This window comes from Nothoprocta perdicaria, unplaced genomic scaffold (genome assembly GCF_003342845.1).
Source record: "Nothoprocta perdicaria isolate Ctin4 unplaced genomic scaffold, notPer1 scaffold_11, whole genome shotgun sequence".
In the NCBI taxonomy this organism is placed as follows: Eukaryota; Metazoa; Chordata; class Aves; order Tinamiformes; family Tinamidae; genus Nothoprocta; species Nothoprocta perdicaria.
In genome coordinates this window covers 4,829,798-4,846,832 of record NW_020454205.1, presented here as the reverse complement: position 1 = coordinate 4,846,832, position 17,035 = coordinate 4,829,798, and the positions used below count along the sequence as shown (strand labels likewise).

General features: G+C 41.4%; 1 protein-coding gene across 5 annotated transcripts in view; it reads right to left on the bottom strand.

Annotated features, from left to right (window-relative positions):
* PIKFYVE (phosphoinositide kinase, FYVE-type zinc finger containing) overlaps positions 1–17,035 on the bottom strand; it is a 58,112-nt gene that overhangs the window by 8,816 nt on the left and 32,261 nt on the right. For 3 of the 5 annotated variants that reach the window (XM_026047573.1, XM_026047590.1, XM_026047605.1), the window contains 18 exons: positions 15,206–16,392; positions 14,026–14,126; positions 12,895–12,966; positions 11,594–11,765; positions 10,081–10,259; positions 9,546–9,659; positions 8,277–8,385; positions 8,014–8,183; positions 7,302–7,392; positions 6,570–6,630; positions 6,104–6,259; positions 5,257–5,377; positions 3,996–4,091; positions 3,219–3,302; positions 2,698–2,789; positions 1,674–1,838; positions 1,089–1,148; positions 506–682 (listed from right to left, as the gene is read on the bottom strand). In XM_026047573.1, the coding sequence (XP_025903358.1) occupies positions 506–682; positions 1,089–1,148; positions 1,674–1,838; positions 2,698–2,789; positions 3,219–3,302; positions 3,996–4,091; positions 5,257–5,377; positions 6,104–6,259; positions 6,570–6,630; positions 7,302–7,392; positions 8,014–8,183; positions 8,277–8,385; positions 9,546–9,659; positions 10,081–10,259; positions 11,594–11,765; positions 12,895–12,966; positions 14,026–14,126; positions 15,206–16,392 (3,207 nt within the window). The remainder of the gene's footprint in view (positions 1–505; positions 683–1,088; positions 1,149–1,673; positions 1,839–2,697; positions 2,790–3,218; positions 3,303–3,995; positions 4,092–5,256; positions 5,378–6,103; positions 6,260–6,569; positions 6,631–7,301; positions 7,393–8,013; positions 8,184–8,276; positions 8,386–9,545; positions 9,660–10,080; positions 10,260–11,593; positions 11,766–12,894; positions 12,967–14,025; positions 14,127–15,205; positions 16,393–17,035) is intronic. The other 2 variants (XM_026047582.1, XM_026047597.1) reach the window with 1 other exon arrangement.

Below are 17,035 nucleotides of genomic sequence, written 5' to 3'. Positions count from 1 at the left end.
AGATGGTCATTTTTAGGAACTTTCTTACTCCAGATGTTGCACATTTTCTTTCTGGATTTAGGTCTATTGGCAAATCAGGGAGAAGAGACTAAGTTAGACAGGTCTCAGCTATCCTACAGACTCTTCCAGAAGATGACTCAGGACTTGTTTTAAGCAAACACACACCAAAAACAAATTAAATACATTCATCTAAGGAATAAAAAGCAATTTGTTTAATAACCACGCCTTTCTCAAAAAATACCAAAGTCTGATGTCTGAAGCCTGCCTACAAAAGCATGAGCTTTCTACTCAACTTATCTCCTTCACTGCTACTGCTGGAAACAGAACTCCCCTCCAACCACTTCAGTTTTCTGCATGTACAAAGAGCTGAATTACCCGATTTTAAAAAACTCAAAAAACTCACATTAACTTGAATTCTCATTCACTGCTTGACACAATGAACAGCCCTATGCTAGGGGTAATCAGGATTTAAATAAAAAGTTTCGGAGGAAGCAGCTGCTCTTACCCTCAGTCACATAGAAGGCAGCTCCAGATTTGCCACCTCGCGCCTGCCAGGGCATGGAGTGAGAGAGCGAGCGGATGAAGTCCTCTTCACTGCTCCCCAGTATCACTTCCCGCATCTTGTGAAACTCGCCAGCGTAATAAATCCGACAGTAGAACTTGGCATTTGCGTCTGAAAACTCTAAGAAAATGTGCTTTTGAGTAGCAGCTATGAAGATTTTTTACTGATGTCTGCCAAAAGTTTATTTTCCTAAACAGCCCCTGTCACCACCAATTGTACTTCAGAAGTTCGAAGAGGACTTAAACAGAAAAATGCAGGTAGCATATAATAAGCTCTTCAGGTTAGCTCACATCACATACCAATGGAAACTGCCCAAACAATCAACTGAAAATTAAGAGTTTTGCAGGATATTTCCAAATCTGATTTATCATAATCAGTAAAAATACCAATGGTCTGATTTTTTTTTTTTTCTTTTTCTTCTATCCAATCAAAAGTAAAATTTCATCAACCAGAAGGTTTCTGGTACATCATGGAAACACAGGAGTGTGTTGATTAAGACAACAAGTTATCAATTACAAACACTCACGGAGTTCCACATGGGGATTTGCAAGTTGTTTCTTCTGTCCATCTCCTCCATCTGCCTCATCTGAAAATACAGAGGGATCACTCTTTGTAAAGCTTGCTCATGATTATTTCCCAGAAAAAGCTATGTAAGGTACTACTTGTAAACTCATGTTACAAGATCTTTTTTTTTTTTTAAGTGTACATTGGTAACCATAAAATTATAGATACATGTACTAGAAGATGACAGTCTTTCATGCAATATCTAAGTGCAAGCTTTGCCTTCTTCATTCTCTTTTTCATAATCTGAAGCAATGAAAGAGTTAAATAGAAAGTGAGGACTGCTAGATCAAATTCAGCTCAATTCAAAGCCTACACACTATCTGGACTATCCCCATAGTTTCAGGAACTTAAAAGTCTCCGTTTCTCTCCTCATAACGTAAATTAATGTCCTTAGGAGAAACCTATACTTGATGCTCAACACATTCATTTCAAAGGATCTTGGACTGCGGAAAGAGAACTCAGAAGTGGAGTCCTTTCTGGCCTTTAACCATAAATGAATTTGGGCAGAAGTAACAGTCCGAGGCAAAAGACCATCAGAAATTGGTACCTTGAGGTTCTGTTCCTTGGTTTTCTGCTCCCTCTTTGCTCATCTGTCCAACCTGGTAATAGGCACTGTCAGCGCCACGCAAGGTCTCTTTCTTCTGGGAAGACAGGTCTGGGCTTTTCCCTCCCGCACCACGGAAGAAGGACAGAACACTTGATGGCTTCTTTGCTACAGTAAAGGGGAAAAAAATAGTAGTTAGTACTGACATTTAAAGAGGCAAATAAAAGCATGATTCATAAAAAATGACTCATACAAGCATTCACCATTCATTGTTCTAAATGTATAGTCAATATTATTTAACTATAATTCATTTATTATTCTTAAGGCAACTGAGGTCCATCAGGTTAGCCTATTCAGCGTTCTGAGCAGCATTCTGGAATGCCATTTGACATAGCGTAGTCCACAGGGATGGGGAATTAACTACCTAAATCACTGCTACTGCAGGAAGGAAATATTAATATTTCAACTACAGCAAAGACAACTCAAAACAGCAGCTGTCACGAGCCATAGCTTAAAGATTTGAGGTGAATCCCAACACCAGCAGAAAATTCTATCCCTCTGAAAGAACAAATAACATCTTAAGAACACAAATGTTAATAAAGAAGTAAACAAAGTTAAATGAAGTTCAAGTTAATAATAACATCGCTCCTCCATTTCCAAATATTGAGTTTCAAACAGGGCAATGCCATACCAAACAGGTCAGAACACATTGTTCTTGGCTAGATCCTAGAATAATCTATGTTCCATTACTTAATATTCTGATCTCATAAGAAATCCAATAAACAATCATGGACAGAGGTCTTTCAAGTATATAACATGCTCCGTATCAAGGCAACTCCAAGACAACCTGCAATTCAGCCTGAAAAGGTTTGCTAAGCACACAGGGAGCAGCTTGAATTTGGTACCCAGAATGCATTTTCCTTTTTCTAAGCTAATCCTTACAAAAGCTAAAATTCAGCTCACTCAGCTCAGATTTTAGCCCACTTGAACTGAAATTAATGTTATAATTTCAGCAAAATGGTCTTACGCTGTTCTTGTTCTGCCGTACGATTTGAGGAACCCAGGTTTGCCTCGGGCACACGGACAGGGCTACTGCTCTTTGGTTTGTTGTCCAACGTGCTGGGAATGAGAGAATAAAAGTTTAAGTCCAATACTATATTCTGAGTTAATCTAATGCTTCTCTTCTGTACGTTTCCTTTTCCCCTCTGAATAATGCCAAGTACACATAATGGAAAGGAATACAATTTAAACTGATAATGATGTGGAACTCTCTAAAGTTGTCCTCCATCTGTCTAAGTGTCCATCCTCCTAAAAGCAATTCTTGCACTGCTTCACTGTAACAGATGCTGCTATCACCACACAGTAGTTCAGGTCCAGTCATTTCTACTACGCACACAATCAGGGGATCAGGTGTTGAAGCCAACACAGATCCAATGTGAAATGAAGACTTAGATACTGAAAAAATGTGTTGGTGACATAGAACATGTCACATTCCACCATAAAATAAAAATCTCTTTGTCCTAGAATATTCTAGTTCAAATAGGTAACCTGTTTGGCTGGAGTCCTTCTTCAGAACTGTTCTTCAGAGATGCTTTAGATAACTCATCCAGGGCATTTCTGTATTCCTTGCAGCTGGAGGAAGGTGGAAAAAAAAGTTATTTCTTGCTGAGAATCCTTTCAACATTGGCCCAAAGATTCAATTCAGAGACAGCTTTCAGAAATCAAACTACAATAGGGCACCTTTCCACTACAACTAGGTCTTAGCTCCCTTGGAACAGAAACTACTCCAGATCACACTGCAGAAGGCACTCCGCTTTGCCTCCGCCCTCTCTGTTCATGTCCACATATATGGTTTAAGAATGAGCCACCCAAGAAAAGTCTCTTACCTACCGACATATAAGCCCCAAGATCTACTCAAACACCTGGCATGGAGAGCTCAGCAGGAACAAGAGCTACAATAACTATGGGCAACCTAAAGATTGTTATGAATATCCAGTCTTTGTCCCCAGCTCAGCTGGGCTTCCTCCAGGAAGACAAGCCAAGTAAGTTGTATTTGCAGTTCTTTCTCTAACATCATCAATTTCCAGGGAATAGCATACTCAGCCTACTCATTTTTGTGTACTGAGATGGGAAGTTTAGCCTGAAATCTAGTTGCAGGTTGAAACATATGTTGAAAGCAGGTATGAGCTCCTCAGCTCTGGTAGGAACTCTCTGCACAGTTGCTTGTTCCCTACCAGGATTTATGCATTCCTTGCACACAAAAGCTGCACAAGTGTGATACGTGTGAGTTTTAGTGTCTGGGGAAGAGCAAATCACCTTCAGTACCTGAGAGCAAAAGCTATGATGGAACTTGGTTCTTTCTCACAGACCGCAATAGGTACTCGTTCATGTTCGTACATTAGGTAGTGCTTATCCGGGTCACTGAATGAAAAGAAGATGGAGAGAATTTTAGTAGATTGTAGCAGCTTGTGGAAAGCACAAGTTAAGTTTGATCAAAACTCAGAACTTCATCACTGCACTCTAGACACAAATAGTTCCTTGAACTGCAAGTCTCAACACAGAGTCAAAGAGCCCCAGAGCAGCTTCTCCCATTAGATACATTCACAGCTATGTGGTTAAGTGTAAATGTTAATGTGTTAAGGCAAAAAAGTTCATCACACTAAGCAAGTTGATTATAGCAGTGAAACAGCTCTGAACTAGAGTACAAGTTTATTTCTGTTTAGCAGCCACCGTTTCCAACAACACTAAAAACTGCTTGTGCTTGCTTTGACTGTCCTGCAGCATGGCCTGACAAGCTAAGCAAGAGCATAAACTTGGAATCCTCAGCACAAAAGATTTAGGATACAACTCTCAAAAAAACTCTTAAATCCCTGTCAAACTTTTTTTTTCCCCCCTCTCCATTCATCTGTAGGTCCGAGTCATTTTCTTTGTACCTCACTAGCCCACAGAGTGTACTACTACCATGAGGTAGGGTTCAAATTAGATAAACTCAGGCTGCCAAACATTAGGCTCACATCAAACAAACAAGAATCACTATAATGCACGCAGACCAAGTAGCTGAAAGGCTTTCCAGACTGCCCATTTTCATATGGGCAAGGAACTTGAGGGCACATGCAGTAGCCATTGAACCTGACCTACACCCAGACAATGCCCACTTGAGTCCAACCCTTGGAAGAGGTCTGGAAGCAAGAACAGAGAGGCAAGCAAGCAGTTTTAGTAAGTCTTTGCTAAGAAGTCCATTTCCTCTCCCTCCCTGCAGCAGAAGATTTATAAAACACCCCTTTGCCCACCCGGAGTTCTTGGGCCACAGGCCTGACAAGAAGAAGAAATGAAATCAATAACATACATAGGCAAGAATGGGCTAGGGAAAGGATGAGAGTCAAACAAAGGAAGGTGGTGACCTGCAAACACCTTCAAGAGACATACAAGTCTGTGTGCCTTGAGAAAGATTTACAGTTTATTTGAAGGCAAAACCTAGGCGATGGTATAAATGATCTGATATGCAGGGGAAGCATGCATGCACAGCTCTGCCTGCAGTTAGACCAGCTGTCAATAGGGCACTTCATATATTTTAATCTGTACTCACAAGGGAAATGGAATGGGGTTATAGCTGTTCCCAGGCAACAAGTTGGCCAAAATAGCTTTCATTGTAGATTTCTCCTTCACTTGGCTGTCTGTAGATCCCAGTGAATGTCCATCAAACACATCTGGAACAGAGATAACAATTAGGCACCACATAATCCAACTTGAATCTGAAAGGAAGCTAGTATATCACTTATTTCCATCAAGTCCTGTAGCATCTTCCCCTAAAAGATTTCACTCCCCGAACACCAAATTTAGCAAGTGTTCCATGATCTAGTGGGTTTGCTAAAGCTACTACAAATCTATAACAGAAGCAAGGTTCTCCCCATACCCACTCTAAAGCATTATTTTGCCCTTATAACTATATAGACTGTGTGCATGTCTTAACTAATGCATAAAGTACTTGGTCAGCAGTAAAAAAATTTGTTTTCACAAGGCTGACTGACTTTACCTGCAGCCTAAAGATGGCAAAAAGCACTCCAAGACAGTTTATTTTGTCTAAGTAGTGTTTGAGTTAAAACAGAAAGCAAGTTAGTGAAGGAGGAGAATCAATGCTGACCTTAGCCAAAAGGGTCAGGTAGATTTTTTGCTAGTCTCCATATGACGTACCATTTTGGGAAGGGCAAAAGCATCCTTAGCTATTACCTCGAGGCAGAGTTTTGAAAGAACACCAAAGCTGTCCTCATCCCGAAGGAGTGTACTTTCAAGGAGCAAAAGCTCCTCTCAGTCTCTTGGCTGAAGCAATGAGTTCTAGGCATTTTGCTTCAGGTTACCAAAGCTGCCATTCCCTAAATGATCCCATGTGCTTGCCTTGGAGGCAGAAGGAATACAAGACCACAGCTGAACTCTACCTTCAGAGCTACTGGTTGTCTCCTGTTCGGAGAGTGTGTTGGCAAAGGATGAGGCACCAGCCAGTTGCTCTGACACAACCTCTGGAGGGGTGGGGAGCTGAAGATGAGTAGAGCCTGTGGAGCCCTGGCTGGATAGAGTGGTCAGGAAACGATCCTCTGAAAGGACACAAGAAAACATTTCTCAATTCTGTGCAGTAATTCTATCATTTAGAAAGACTGAAAGCATTTAACCAATTATCAAGTTGCCAATTTATCACCATTATTAATACAGCCCCATGTTTTGCTTTTTGCAACAGTAAGCTAGAAATTGGTTTATTCCCATCTTGCGCAATGGGAATTCACTGTCAGACTTGGTAATTTAGAGAAATGAAAGCTCCCACATTACACCAGAGAAAGGGTTACAAATCAGCTTTTTGGCAGCTTAAGAAAGGAGGAGGAAAAAAAACAAACAACAAGAACAACAGACCTTTCTCTCCATTTTGCAGAGCTGGAGAAACATTGCGTGGAGAAGCATCGATGCTACTGATCTAGAACAAGTAACAGAACATGAATGTTGATGCTCAGGTTTTTATAGCTATACCCTTTCCTCCTCCTATGGAAGTTTTAAAAGCAAACTTACTGCTGCAGAGTGCCCCCATCCGCCACTGTCAGGCTCAGCACCACCACTATATCTGCCAGCATGTGGAAGAGACTAGCCACAGCATAAGCATCTCAGCTTGCCTGGCTACTGCTTCCTGATTTAAGAGACTCCTTCTCTGTACACTACTTGCAGCAGTGGTGTGCCACAATATCACTGTGTCGCATTTGCTCCCACTGCTTTCACCCTGTGGAGACTGTAGATTTAGATGAATGGATTTTATGCAGGTCTAGAGGCCAACACAATGACTTTCTCCTATCTAGATGTACCTTGACACTGAAGACAGTCCTGTACTGTCAGAATTTATGTTGTCAGCTAAGTGTGCAAACAAACACTTGCAAGCAAATATCAAATACTATCCATACTTAGTCTTCTATTTCTGTAAAAGAATTCTCGGTTATCATCCTTAAAAAGATGCCTGTGTTCCCATGAAACTTAAGCTTTTACAAATGAAGATTTCACATTGTTGTAAGAGTTACTTATAACATCAAACGAGTGAACTGAAGTCAGTTTTAGAGTGTTGTACCAGAACAAGAGTAACTTCCAGTCCACTGCCAGTACCTTGCTTTCTTCACCTTGCCTTAGTCTTCCAGGGCTAGGTGGCACTGAGGGACGTTTTCTCCCTTTCTCTTGCTGGAAGAGATCCTGTAATCTTAAAAACAGAACATCAAAAATACATTACAGGTGTTAACATAAAAGAATCAAACTACGAAAACTTTCCATGCTGGAATACTGCTGCACGACCCTTCACAGGTAAAACTCAGGCAGCTTCTGAGAGACGCTGCAGGACAAGCAACCACAGACAAAACCTTCCTTTCATGCCTTGAAGGAATACTACAGCAGCAAAGCCTGCTCCAAGTGGAGTAAGAGGGCAGAGTATTCCTAAGGACTGCATTGTAATTTATCTAAAACATTTCTTTTGACATTTGCCCAGCTCTGAAATCATTTTATTGAATCAATTGCTTTCACATGCTCTCCCTTTGCAGTCTTTCTCCTCTTTTTCCATTTTTAAGTGATGCTTTCTCTTCTCAGATGTGAGCAGAGTTCAACGACACACAATAATTTTGTTATCTGGCCTTTAATTATGGCTGTTCTGTTCTGTCAGTCAGCCCTGTCATCTTAACCAGCAGAAGATTCAGCATAAGCTGTAATAACACCTTTTGCATAAACAATTGTGCTACAGGGACAGACAGGAGGGTGTACAGAAGCAGCTCTTCCCTTCTACAAGCAACACAGCTCTGCTGTTGCTTACGATTCCAACATCTGTTCTTACCTACTATTCCAGGCTTGCAGCATCTCACACAGACCTTGTTTCTTAGCTATCAGAGACTCAAAAACAGACTGCAGCTGCTGAGGTGTGTCTAACGATGACGAAAGCAGCCTTGCTTGAATCTTCTCGGTCCAGTTCCGAAACTCCCCCTCTTCCATCTGCCACGAGAAGAACTGTCAATATTTTGTCACCAGACAGGACACCCAGAGTGGCTTCCCTGTGTGCTGCATGGCCTGCGCTCTGCCAGGGTAGGAGTGGTTCTTTACCTCCTTCTGTGCAAAGAGGTCTTCCATCTTCTCCTCCCTTGTTTTGCTAAAAGTATCTGTTTTCAGAGAAGCCAGGCGGTCATCGACAGCGAGATATACCTGTGCCACCCTGTCAACAGAGATGCCGAGTGTTAAGCTGTGCTTGTTTAAACCATCTAAAACATTCTTTCACTGAAGTCTGAATGTATTTAAGGTTGGAGTTTCCCCAATGTAAGATACGGCCACATGCTATAGGTGTGCCTGCTTGAGCAAGAAGGTTGGACTAGATGATCTCTAGAGGTCCCTTCCAACCTTAAATATTCTGTGATTCTGCGAAAACATGAGAAAGCCTTCCATACAATAGGCTGTCCCACTGAATCTATAGGGAAAGTTGAAAGGAAAAAAAAAAGTCAGTGTTGCAGAAACCTCAATTGTCACATATATTTTGCCATTCATGAAAAACAGCTTCTTCCCAAGCCTGTCTCCCACCTCCTCCTTTTCCTCTCCTCCCTAAAAGCAACCAAAACCAAACCACCACATAAAACTTGCTACAATTAATTGCCACATGAACTCTCTCTCTATATACATACGTATAATATACACACATACAATATACACAACTCCAAACACACCTCCCTCCCCCTCCACCCCTAGTTCTATTCATACAACCAATTCAAACAAAATCTTTGCAGTTTTTCTAGGCTAAAGTCAAGATGCAAACTTGACAAATTGTCCTTCCAAAAAGGCTTGTTAAAGCAAGGACACAAAGCATTACATGCAGTTTTCAGATTAAGCCTTCAAGGACCACTCCCTTTGGTCCATTTTTAGTATCATAGAGAGGAATTAGAAGTGCTTTTGGTGTGGTTAGGGCAGCTTTTCACAAGAACGAGGCTTCAGACATCAGCTGACAGTCAGGCTGCTTGACAAGATCACACTAGAGCACTCAGATATCAATCATGGATACATGGATGGATCTCCTCTCCTTCCAGGATAGAGAAAAGGTGACTCAATTTATACTGGTCATTTTTAAGCTAAACTATAACAGATGAAAAGATGTTTGGGATCAGTAGAGAATGAGCAGATGAAGGTGAGAAAGAAGGTTCCCAAATTGCTCTTGCTCAGACCCGTGTACATTCATGAACTTAAGTGTTCAAAAATCATTACTTTTCTATTAAACAATGAATATTTTTCAATTGCCTTGCTTACACTAGCAAGAATAGTTTTTGTGTATTCTATTGATAGAAGTGCAACATACTAACAAACTGAGGAAGGCATGAAAGCAAAGCTCACTTCTGAGAGAAGTCCTTCAGATCCTGCAAAATTGTAACTTTTAACGGAGCTTGTCGCTTGATGTAGATTTTGGGGAGCGGCACACACACTTCAAGCAGACGGATTGGAGAGTAGCTGAGAAGGCAAAGAAACAGCTATCAACAAAAGCCTCCCCATACAGTACTTGTACACCATGTTGCACTTTGTGGCTTGAAGCGAAATAGGCACTGATGATGCCTTCCAAGTAACAGCATGTTAATTTATCCACCATATTGCAAAATAAAATTTGCAATTCTTCTAGACTAGGCAGGTCTCTCAAACAGAGACCACCCATTACTGCCCTTCCATATCAAGGATTGTGACCACCCTTTCTTACAAATGCTGTGTACCCCATGTAGAGTAGTGAGAGCACCCACAGTAACCTCTGCAAGTCCTTGCTGTTATAGCACAGTCACAGTCCTCTACTTAAGGTGAAGGACAGACTCAAGAAATCCTAACTTGCTTCACATTATGTGAAACATATGGTCAAAGAAAGGTTACTAGCAGTGATCCTCACCTGAAAGATGCCACCATCTGATTATAGGAAAAATACTGATGATAGTCATGGTGAATGGAGTGACCACAAGGCTCCGCATTGGCCCTCCGAGTGTACTGGTGCCCGTAGAACCTCAGCTCGAGGTATTTTGCAAAAGACATGGACCAAGAATCACTGGAAAGTGGGACAACTGGTGTCACCTGAAAATCAAAAGCAAGATATCTTAACTCTATGCTTGAAGGAGGAAATTAAGGACAGGTTAACCTAAATAGCCATCTAATATATCTGGCACCAGAAGTGCGCATGACACTGGTACATACTAACACAACTACTAAGGGTAACATACACATAGTTAAAATAAACTGGATAAGCAGCAATTGCTAGTCAGATGACTGCATGCGCTAACTTGAGCGAGTCTGAATATATCCTTGATGAGAGCTCACATCTAGGATGTTAATTAGCTATACAGGGAAAATTTCCAGCAGCACCTGGTCAGCAGCAACAGCTTCATTCTACAGTTCTTCCATGATGACCCTAACTAGAAATACACTTGTATTGCTCTACAGTGTAGACTCCAACAGTGCTTTAAGCTTGGACTAGTCACCTATTTACACAAACCTAATAGTCACAAACATATTAGTGTTTACATGAGTACAGTGAAATAAGAGGTTATGGAACAGGCAAATACAGAGCAAAATACAGCTAGCCTTCAGCAATTGAATTAACTTCCTTCAGACACCTGGAAATGCAACACCCATGTTTAAGCCAGCATTAAGCAGGTGAATTGAGTCATTCACATTGGTAATTAAAATGTTTTCCAGTGTGAGGCACTGGGTGAATCTTGTTTTAACTAAGCTGGTTCTTGTCCTTCAAGGCTTTTAAATTTCAGCTTAAGTTTAGCTAGAAATGAGTATCCTGTTCACTAAATTACACAAGAAGACTCAAATAATATGCAATCTTATTTCCTTGCGGTTTTTAAAGCTATCATTCATCTGATGAAGTTCGTTCTTACTTTCTAGGCTCTACTCAAGGAAGGCTAGGCATTGCATTGAGTCAGTAGTCACTGATGCAGACTGCCCAGCCTACAGCAGAGCACAAATACCAAGTGGCTTTAGCCACTTACTAAACTAGCAGGTTTCAGCACCTGCCCTTCCATTCACACGCATTCTTCAGTCGCTTTCAAGGCCTCCCCTCGGCAGTAGACCACGCTCTCCCCTTTTAACAGGGAAGTTCTAGTCTTTCCCTCTTGTGTCAGGAATTCACTTACAGCAACACACGAACTCCATTTAAACCTGTCCTGAAAGAGTAAGGTTTGACTCTAACAGCAGCACATCCCAGGACATTTCACTCTCAGATGCAATTCTGAGAAAAGAATTTGTAGACATGTGAAAACATTTATATCAATAATATGTTTTGTGCTAGTTTACTCAGAGCTCTAGGAATAAGGAACCCTTTCTCAGAAACACAGCCTTTCCATACAGGGCCAGTCACCATAGAAATACTACAGCAACCGTTTCTAACCCTTCATACTTGCCTGCTTGCACAGTCTGCACCAGGAGTAGGTAAGAATCGTGTGCTGGTATCCAGGGACGGGCGAGTCCAGCTCCTTCAGCACAATTTGCACACAGCCCTGCCCATGGACAAAGCGACGGATGTGATGCACCATCGGTGTTTCACAGAACATGCTGGGACACTGGTAGGAAGGCCTTAGGGAGAAACATGGAGACACTTGGAAATCACCATGTGCTAGCACTGCTGAAGAGCTGATTCAACCTATTTATACCATGACATTAAAAGGCAAACTAAATCTTTACTGTAGAAGTTCACTTTGCAGAAATAATCTTCACTAAGGGTCTACTACAGAACACTTTATTAGGAGCAGCACATAGGGAAGGTTCTCTTGTCAGTAGCAGCTGTGCATGCCCTAAAAGCAGTGGATGTTACAATCTTTTTAAGATAAGATTCTACCCATGTATTCCATATAGCCCACAAAATAGGGATCAAACACCAAGAAGAACTTGCCACCACATAAGACTGACACCATAGCAGCACCCCAGATCAAAGGCTACCAGAGGTTCAACGTTTCAGCTCCTGAAGTAAGAGATGAGGAAAGTGTTGCCATACCACCACTTCATGACCCCTCCTGGGACAGAGATCTCCCAAGCCATGCAGCAGAGACCAATATTAAAAAACAAAAAAAACCCACACACATACACAAATATTTTTGACACCAAGGCGAAAGAAAAGTGTTTAATGAAATTATAACTTGCTCATGCAAGGCTGTGGGTATCCAGGTAGCAACTTATAACCCAGTTGCATGAAGCAAATTACATGAAGCTTTGCTAAGGATAAAAATGCTTTGGACCATTTATACTGGCATCTGGGAGATGTGGTAAGGCCTTACCCTGAGATGTTCAGATAATACTGAAGTAGTCAGGATTTTTTTCCACAATTCGTATGAAATTTCCAAGAGAAACCCCAGAAAATTATGATCACTACAGTTACTTGTCTAGGAAAAAAGCTATTTGGAACACGTTACAAGATAGTACTTGTAAGTTCATAAAGTCAAATGTAACCACACAAGTCTTGCTTTATTTCCTCATTAGAAGACAAAGAGGGGCAGGGTGAAAGTGGAAAGCTGTGAATGTACTGACTTTTAAGAAGCGTTCATGAGTAAGTGAATTCCTCAACCCAATTCCTGTTTCACTACAGCATGCTAATAAAGCAAATGGAAAAGCAGATTTAGGTGGTAAGCTTCCCCACGACACAACTAGTTTGTCAGGGTTTTGTTTTTAAGAGCATACCTCTACCACCTTGAATTAAGTTCTTCCTTACCTGAAACAGTAGCGCTCCAGAAACACTCCCAGAGTGAGGTCATTTTTCCCATAGAACTCCATGGTTACGATCCTAAGCCAGAGAAGGAGCAAAAGCTTTAGAGAGGGATCCTGCCACTGCCAGCTGTGGAATGGCTCTAATTCACAAATCTTCACCTACAATATGGTTTTTCTTCCACCCTGTACTCAATGTTGTTTTATTTTTCCAAACCTTCACCACCCTTCCGAGACCCCTGCTGACAAGTTTAAAGTTCGCTATTAAGCGATTTGAGTTCCTACTGGAATGACTTTAAAATTGATATTTGAAAGTTGAACACAATTCAGTTGCACTTTTGAACTTCATGTCCTAGAGCATCTAGACACAAAAGCCTAGACAGTTTGACAGTTTGTCAACCATTAACATTTTAACAGTTACATAAGAAGCATATCTAAATGACTGAAAAAGCTTACAGACTCTCACCCCCATCTCCTCACAAGAATAGTTCAGTGGCAATTTTTCAATTCTCAGAATCTGAGGTGAGCCAGCCACTTAAGCTGTACGTCAAGGCATCAATTCAGACTTTTCTAATACCTTTAATTTTATTGCTGCTTTTTAATGGTTTTCCTCACCTTTGGCTCATTCCTCAGCTTTGTACAGACTTCTCCCCTCTTTATTTTCTTCTGAGTCAGACAAAGAAGCACAGAGACCTGTTCTCAGGTTACTGCCAAAGGCCTGTCTCAAGTCACACGCCATCAACTAATTACAGCCTCCAAGTGAGACATACAGCTAAAGCTTTTAATGCTGCTTCCTTTGATCTGATGTGGACATGGCTGTTTATTCAAATGCCACTCTCTCAAAATACAATCTAGATGTATTCTTCCCAAAATTCCCTCTCAAGTCTTAATTTGGGGCTTGGCCATTCCTCTGTGTGCCCTCCCCACATGTACATTACTTTGCACGCAAAGGCACAACTGAAGCATCCGGTGCTAGGCTGGGCTTTCAGTTGTGCCTCAAGGACTGCAAAGACTCAGGGATATGACTCTGACCCACCTGATCAGACAAGAAAACTCTTGAAACAGCTCACTGGAGGAGAGCTTAAAATGAACAACACACTAAGCAAATATATAAGCTATAGAAAAATAGTCATCATACCAGGGGCTAACACAGGCACTTGGAGCATTGCTAGACTGGGCAGAAGAGCTACTGAAGAGAACACAGAGCCTCTGATGGTTTATTGGACTCAGGCAGTCCACCTGAGGGAGAGAAAAAAGTCGTTCATTGGCTGCAGAGACTTTTATCCATCACAACTCCTGGCAAAATACAAATCTTTTAGTTGTATTTAAGGGCAAATTTCTGCTTGTTTCTTTCTAACAGATTAATCTTACATTTTCCTACAGCTTTAGGTAGAGTTATACCTTATGCAAAAGTTAAGAACTGTTTTAGAACAGCACAACTAATATGTCTAAATAAGGCATATGCATGAATATTATGTCAAAAAAGTTAAGGAGGAATGAATTTAAGGAAGGAAAAAAATACATATGTATCTGTACACTCACACTTTTATTACTCCTTCAGGCTACAGAAAGTAGACACTGCAACTGTCTGGTCTGTGAACAGACACTGGAGTGGGACCGTCTCCCATTCTACATCCCCCAGAACCGTAACATTTGCAAACACTTCTCGAGTCAGTGAATAAATGTAACAGCATTGAGTATTCTGATTCAGAGCAATGGTTCCTCTTACAACTCATACAGCCTGTGAAGCCATATGAATTTTCAGGTCACTTGAAGAGCTGACTAAAAAGTGACTACTTATTATGAATGCAAAGGCTCAAGGTCCAAAATGACTATGGCCAAAAAGCAGTTCTGTTTTCCCTGTTTCCTACCTTTAAATAGTTTTGATCACAAATACACCTGGCCTTGTTTTGGAATTTCTAAGGATTTCTTTTTTGCATGTGCATCCGCACTTCTCCAGATAACTCAATATAAATAATCAAATACTTCAGTGTAGCTACAGCTTGTCGTTACATTAGGCCTCCTCAAGACTCAAATATGATACCTTCAGAAATCACCATTATAAACAACAGGAAAGTCCAATTCAGAAACCAAAACACTTTCTCCTCCTCCATGTAAACATTTTCAGGGACTAGTCACACAGCTGAACTGAACAGACAGCATACTAACACACGATTTTGACGGGACTTTCTAAGATGTCACCTTTTTAAGGTTCCATTTCCAATTTCATCAATTAAAACAACAAATCACTAAGCCTTCTGCATTGTCAGGAAAGACTTGCAACTAACACATTTCTAAGAGTATAGCTTAAATCTTACCTTATTAGACCATGAAAATTCACTCTGTGCAAGTCCTTTCTCATCCTCTTCAATTCTGCATCCAGCTTTTCCAGTAGGGACACCAGATGTATCCTTACTTTGGGCAAAGGGATCTGCATTTTTCTGCATTATTCTCCCTCCTCTAGCCCGATAATCTGCAAGCATTCTGGCTAAGCTCTGACTATCACCAAGGTGCTCAGCTATTCTAGCATTAACCAGCTCATGAGAAGGTAAAATTTGGATAGCCTTGGCTTGGATACTCCCATTCATCCCTTGCAGTCCCGAGAGATCCCGCAATAACTGCTTCTTCCTTCTGCCCTCCAACTCCTTGTACTCTTTATTGAGAAGAGGAGACCAATAAACTTGTTCAGGGAAGTATTCCCTGGCAGGACACCTCATGCCTTTTTCTGTCAAAAGAAATGGTTCACGGAACGTCATAACAGGAGAAATGCAGAGAATAACGTCTTTCAACTCCTGCTTAAACGCTGCAGAGTAAGTCTTGAGACGATCCTCAGAAGAGGCTACTTCTTCTGTGACATATAAGCCAGTATCATCCTGGAGTGGGTCTCTGAACACTCTCATCTGACTTTTCGACTCCTGCAGGTCATCAGCCTGTGGCAGAGGCTCCAGTGGCTGACTATCCAGAGGAACCAAGTGCTGGTCCATGCCATGGAGGGGCAGCAGGGATGTTTCAGGTATTGCAGGAGGTACAGAGTTGAAGACAGGAAATGGTGACTCTATTCTGTGGTGCTCTTGCTGTTTTGAGCACACTGTTTCTTGCTGACTGCTCTCTTGGTCACCTCTCTCAAATAAACCTCTTTGTTCAACCGAGTTGACCTCATCAGAGGACACTGACTCAGAGATGACAGGAAGCTTGTCAGAAGAGAGTTCAATGTCTCTGATTGCTGTGCTGAAGTCCTCTCCATTGAAGAGCTTCTGATGTTCATTTTCATCTCCTGGCTCCTCAATAAGGGAGTGAAATGAGGCATTTTTGGTTAGAGTAGGGGGCATGGCAAACTCATCCATTAGGAAAGAGATTTCCAGCTGGGAATGATAAGCCACACAGACCATGAAAATCAGAATCTCCTTCACACGGGCCAGCTCATACTCTCCAGCCCCACACAACTTGATAGTGCAACCCAGATGCTGGGGACATCCTTCAAAGAACATCAGAGTCTTTGTTTGATCTAGGAAAAACAAACAGACAGAAGAGTAGGAATCATCGCTACAATTAACCTGCTCTTAGACATCTCACACCAAAAAGCTTATAATGGAGACTAAACAGTGAATAATGCTGGTGGCACAATCCATCTGTAGAAATTCACACCATGATACTGAAATAATTTTTGCTAATAAAACAAGCATTTGCTATAAACTTTGCCTGTTTTGTGTAACAGGTCAGCAAAGAGTCCAAGTCAAAACCACACATAATGTGTCAACCCAAAGCATGTTTTCAAATGTCATTGTAGACTGAGGGGCAGGATGAGACAACAAAGCAGAAGAACCATTACCTACCCAACAACTTTTACTCAGCCTTAACAGTAAAGGCTTCACAAGCTTTTTAAGTGCAGTTTCAAATCTGGAGGCAGGGGAAAAAAACAAAGAGGCAAAGACTGCTTTTTCCACAAAAGAACCATAATCTGTGTTGGTGCACCCTACAGTAACCTACCAGGGAGCACCTCTTGATCCTTCCTTTGCAGTTTCCCACTGTCTAAAGCAGGTTACAGAGGAAAGAAGAGCCCCAACTTCCCAGAGGTGCACAGTGAAAAGACAAGAGGCAGGGGGTAAAACACAGCACCTCCATGCAAATTACAGAGTTTTGCACCAAGG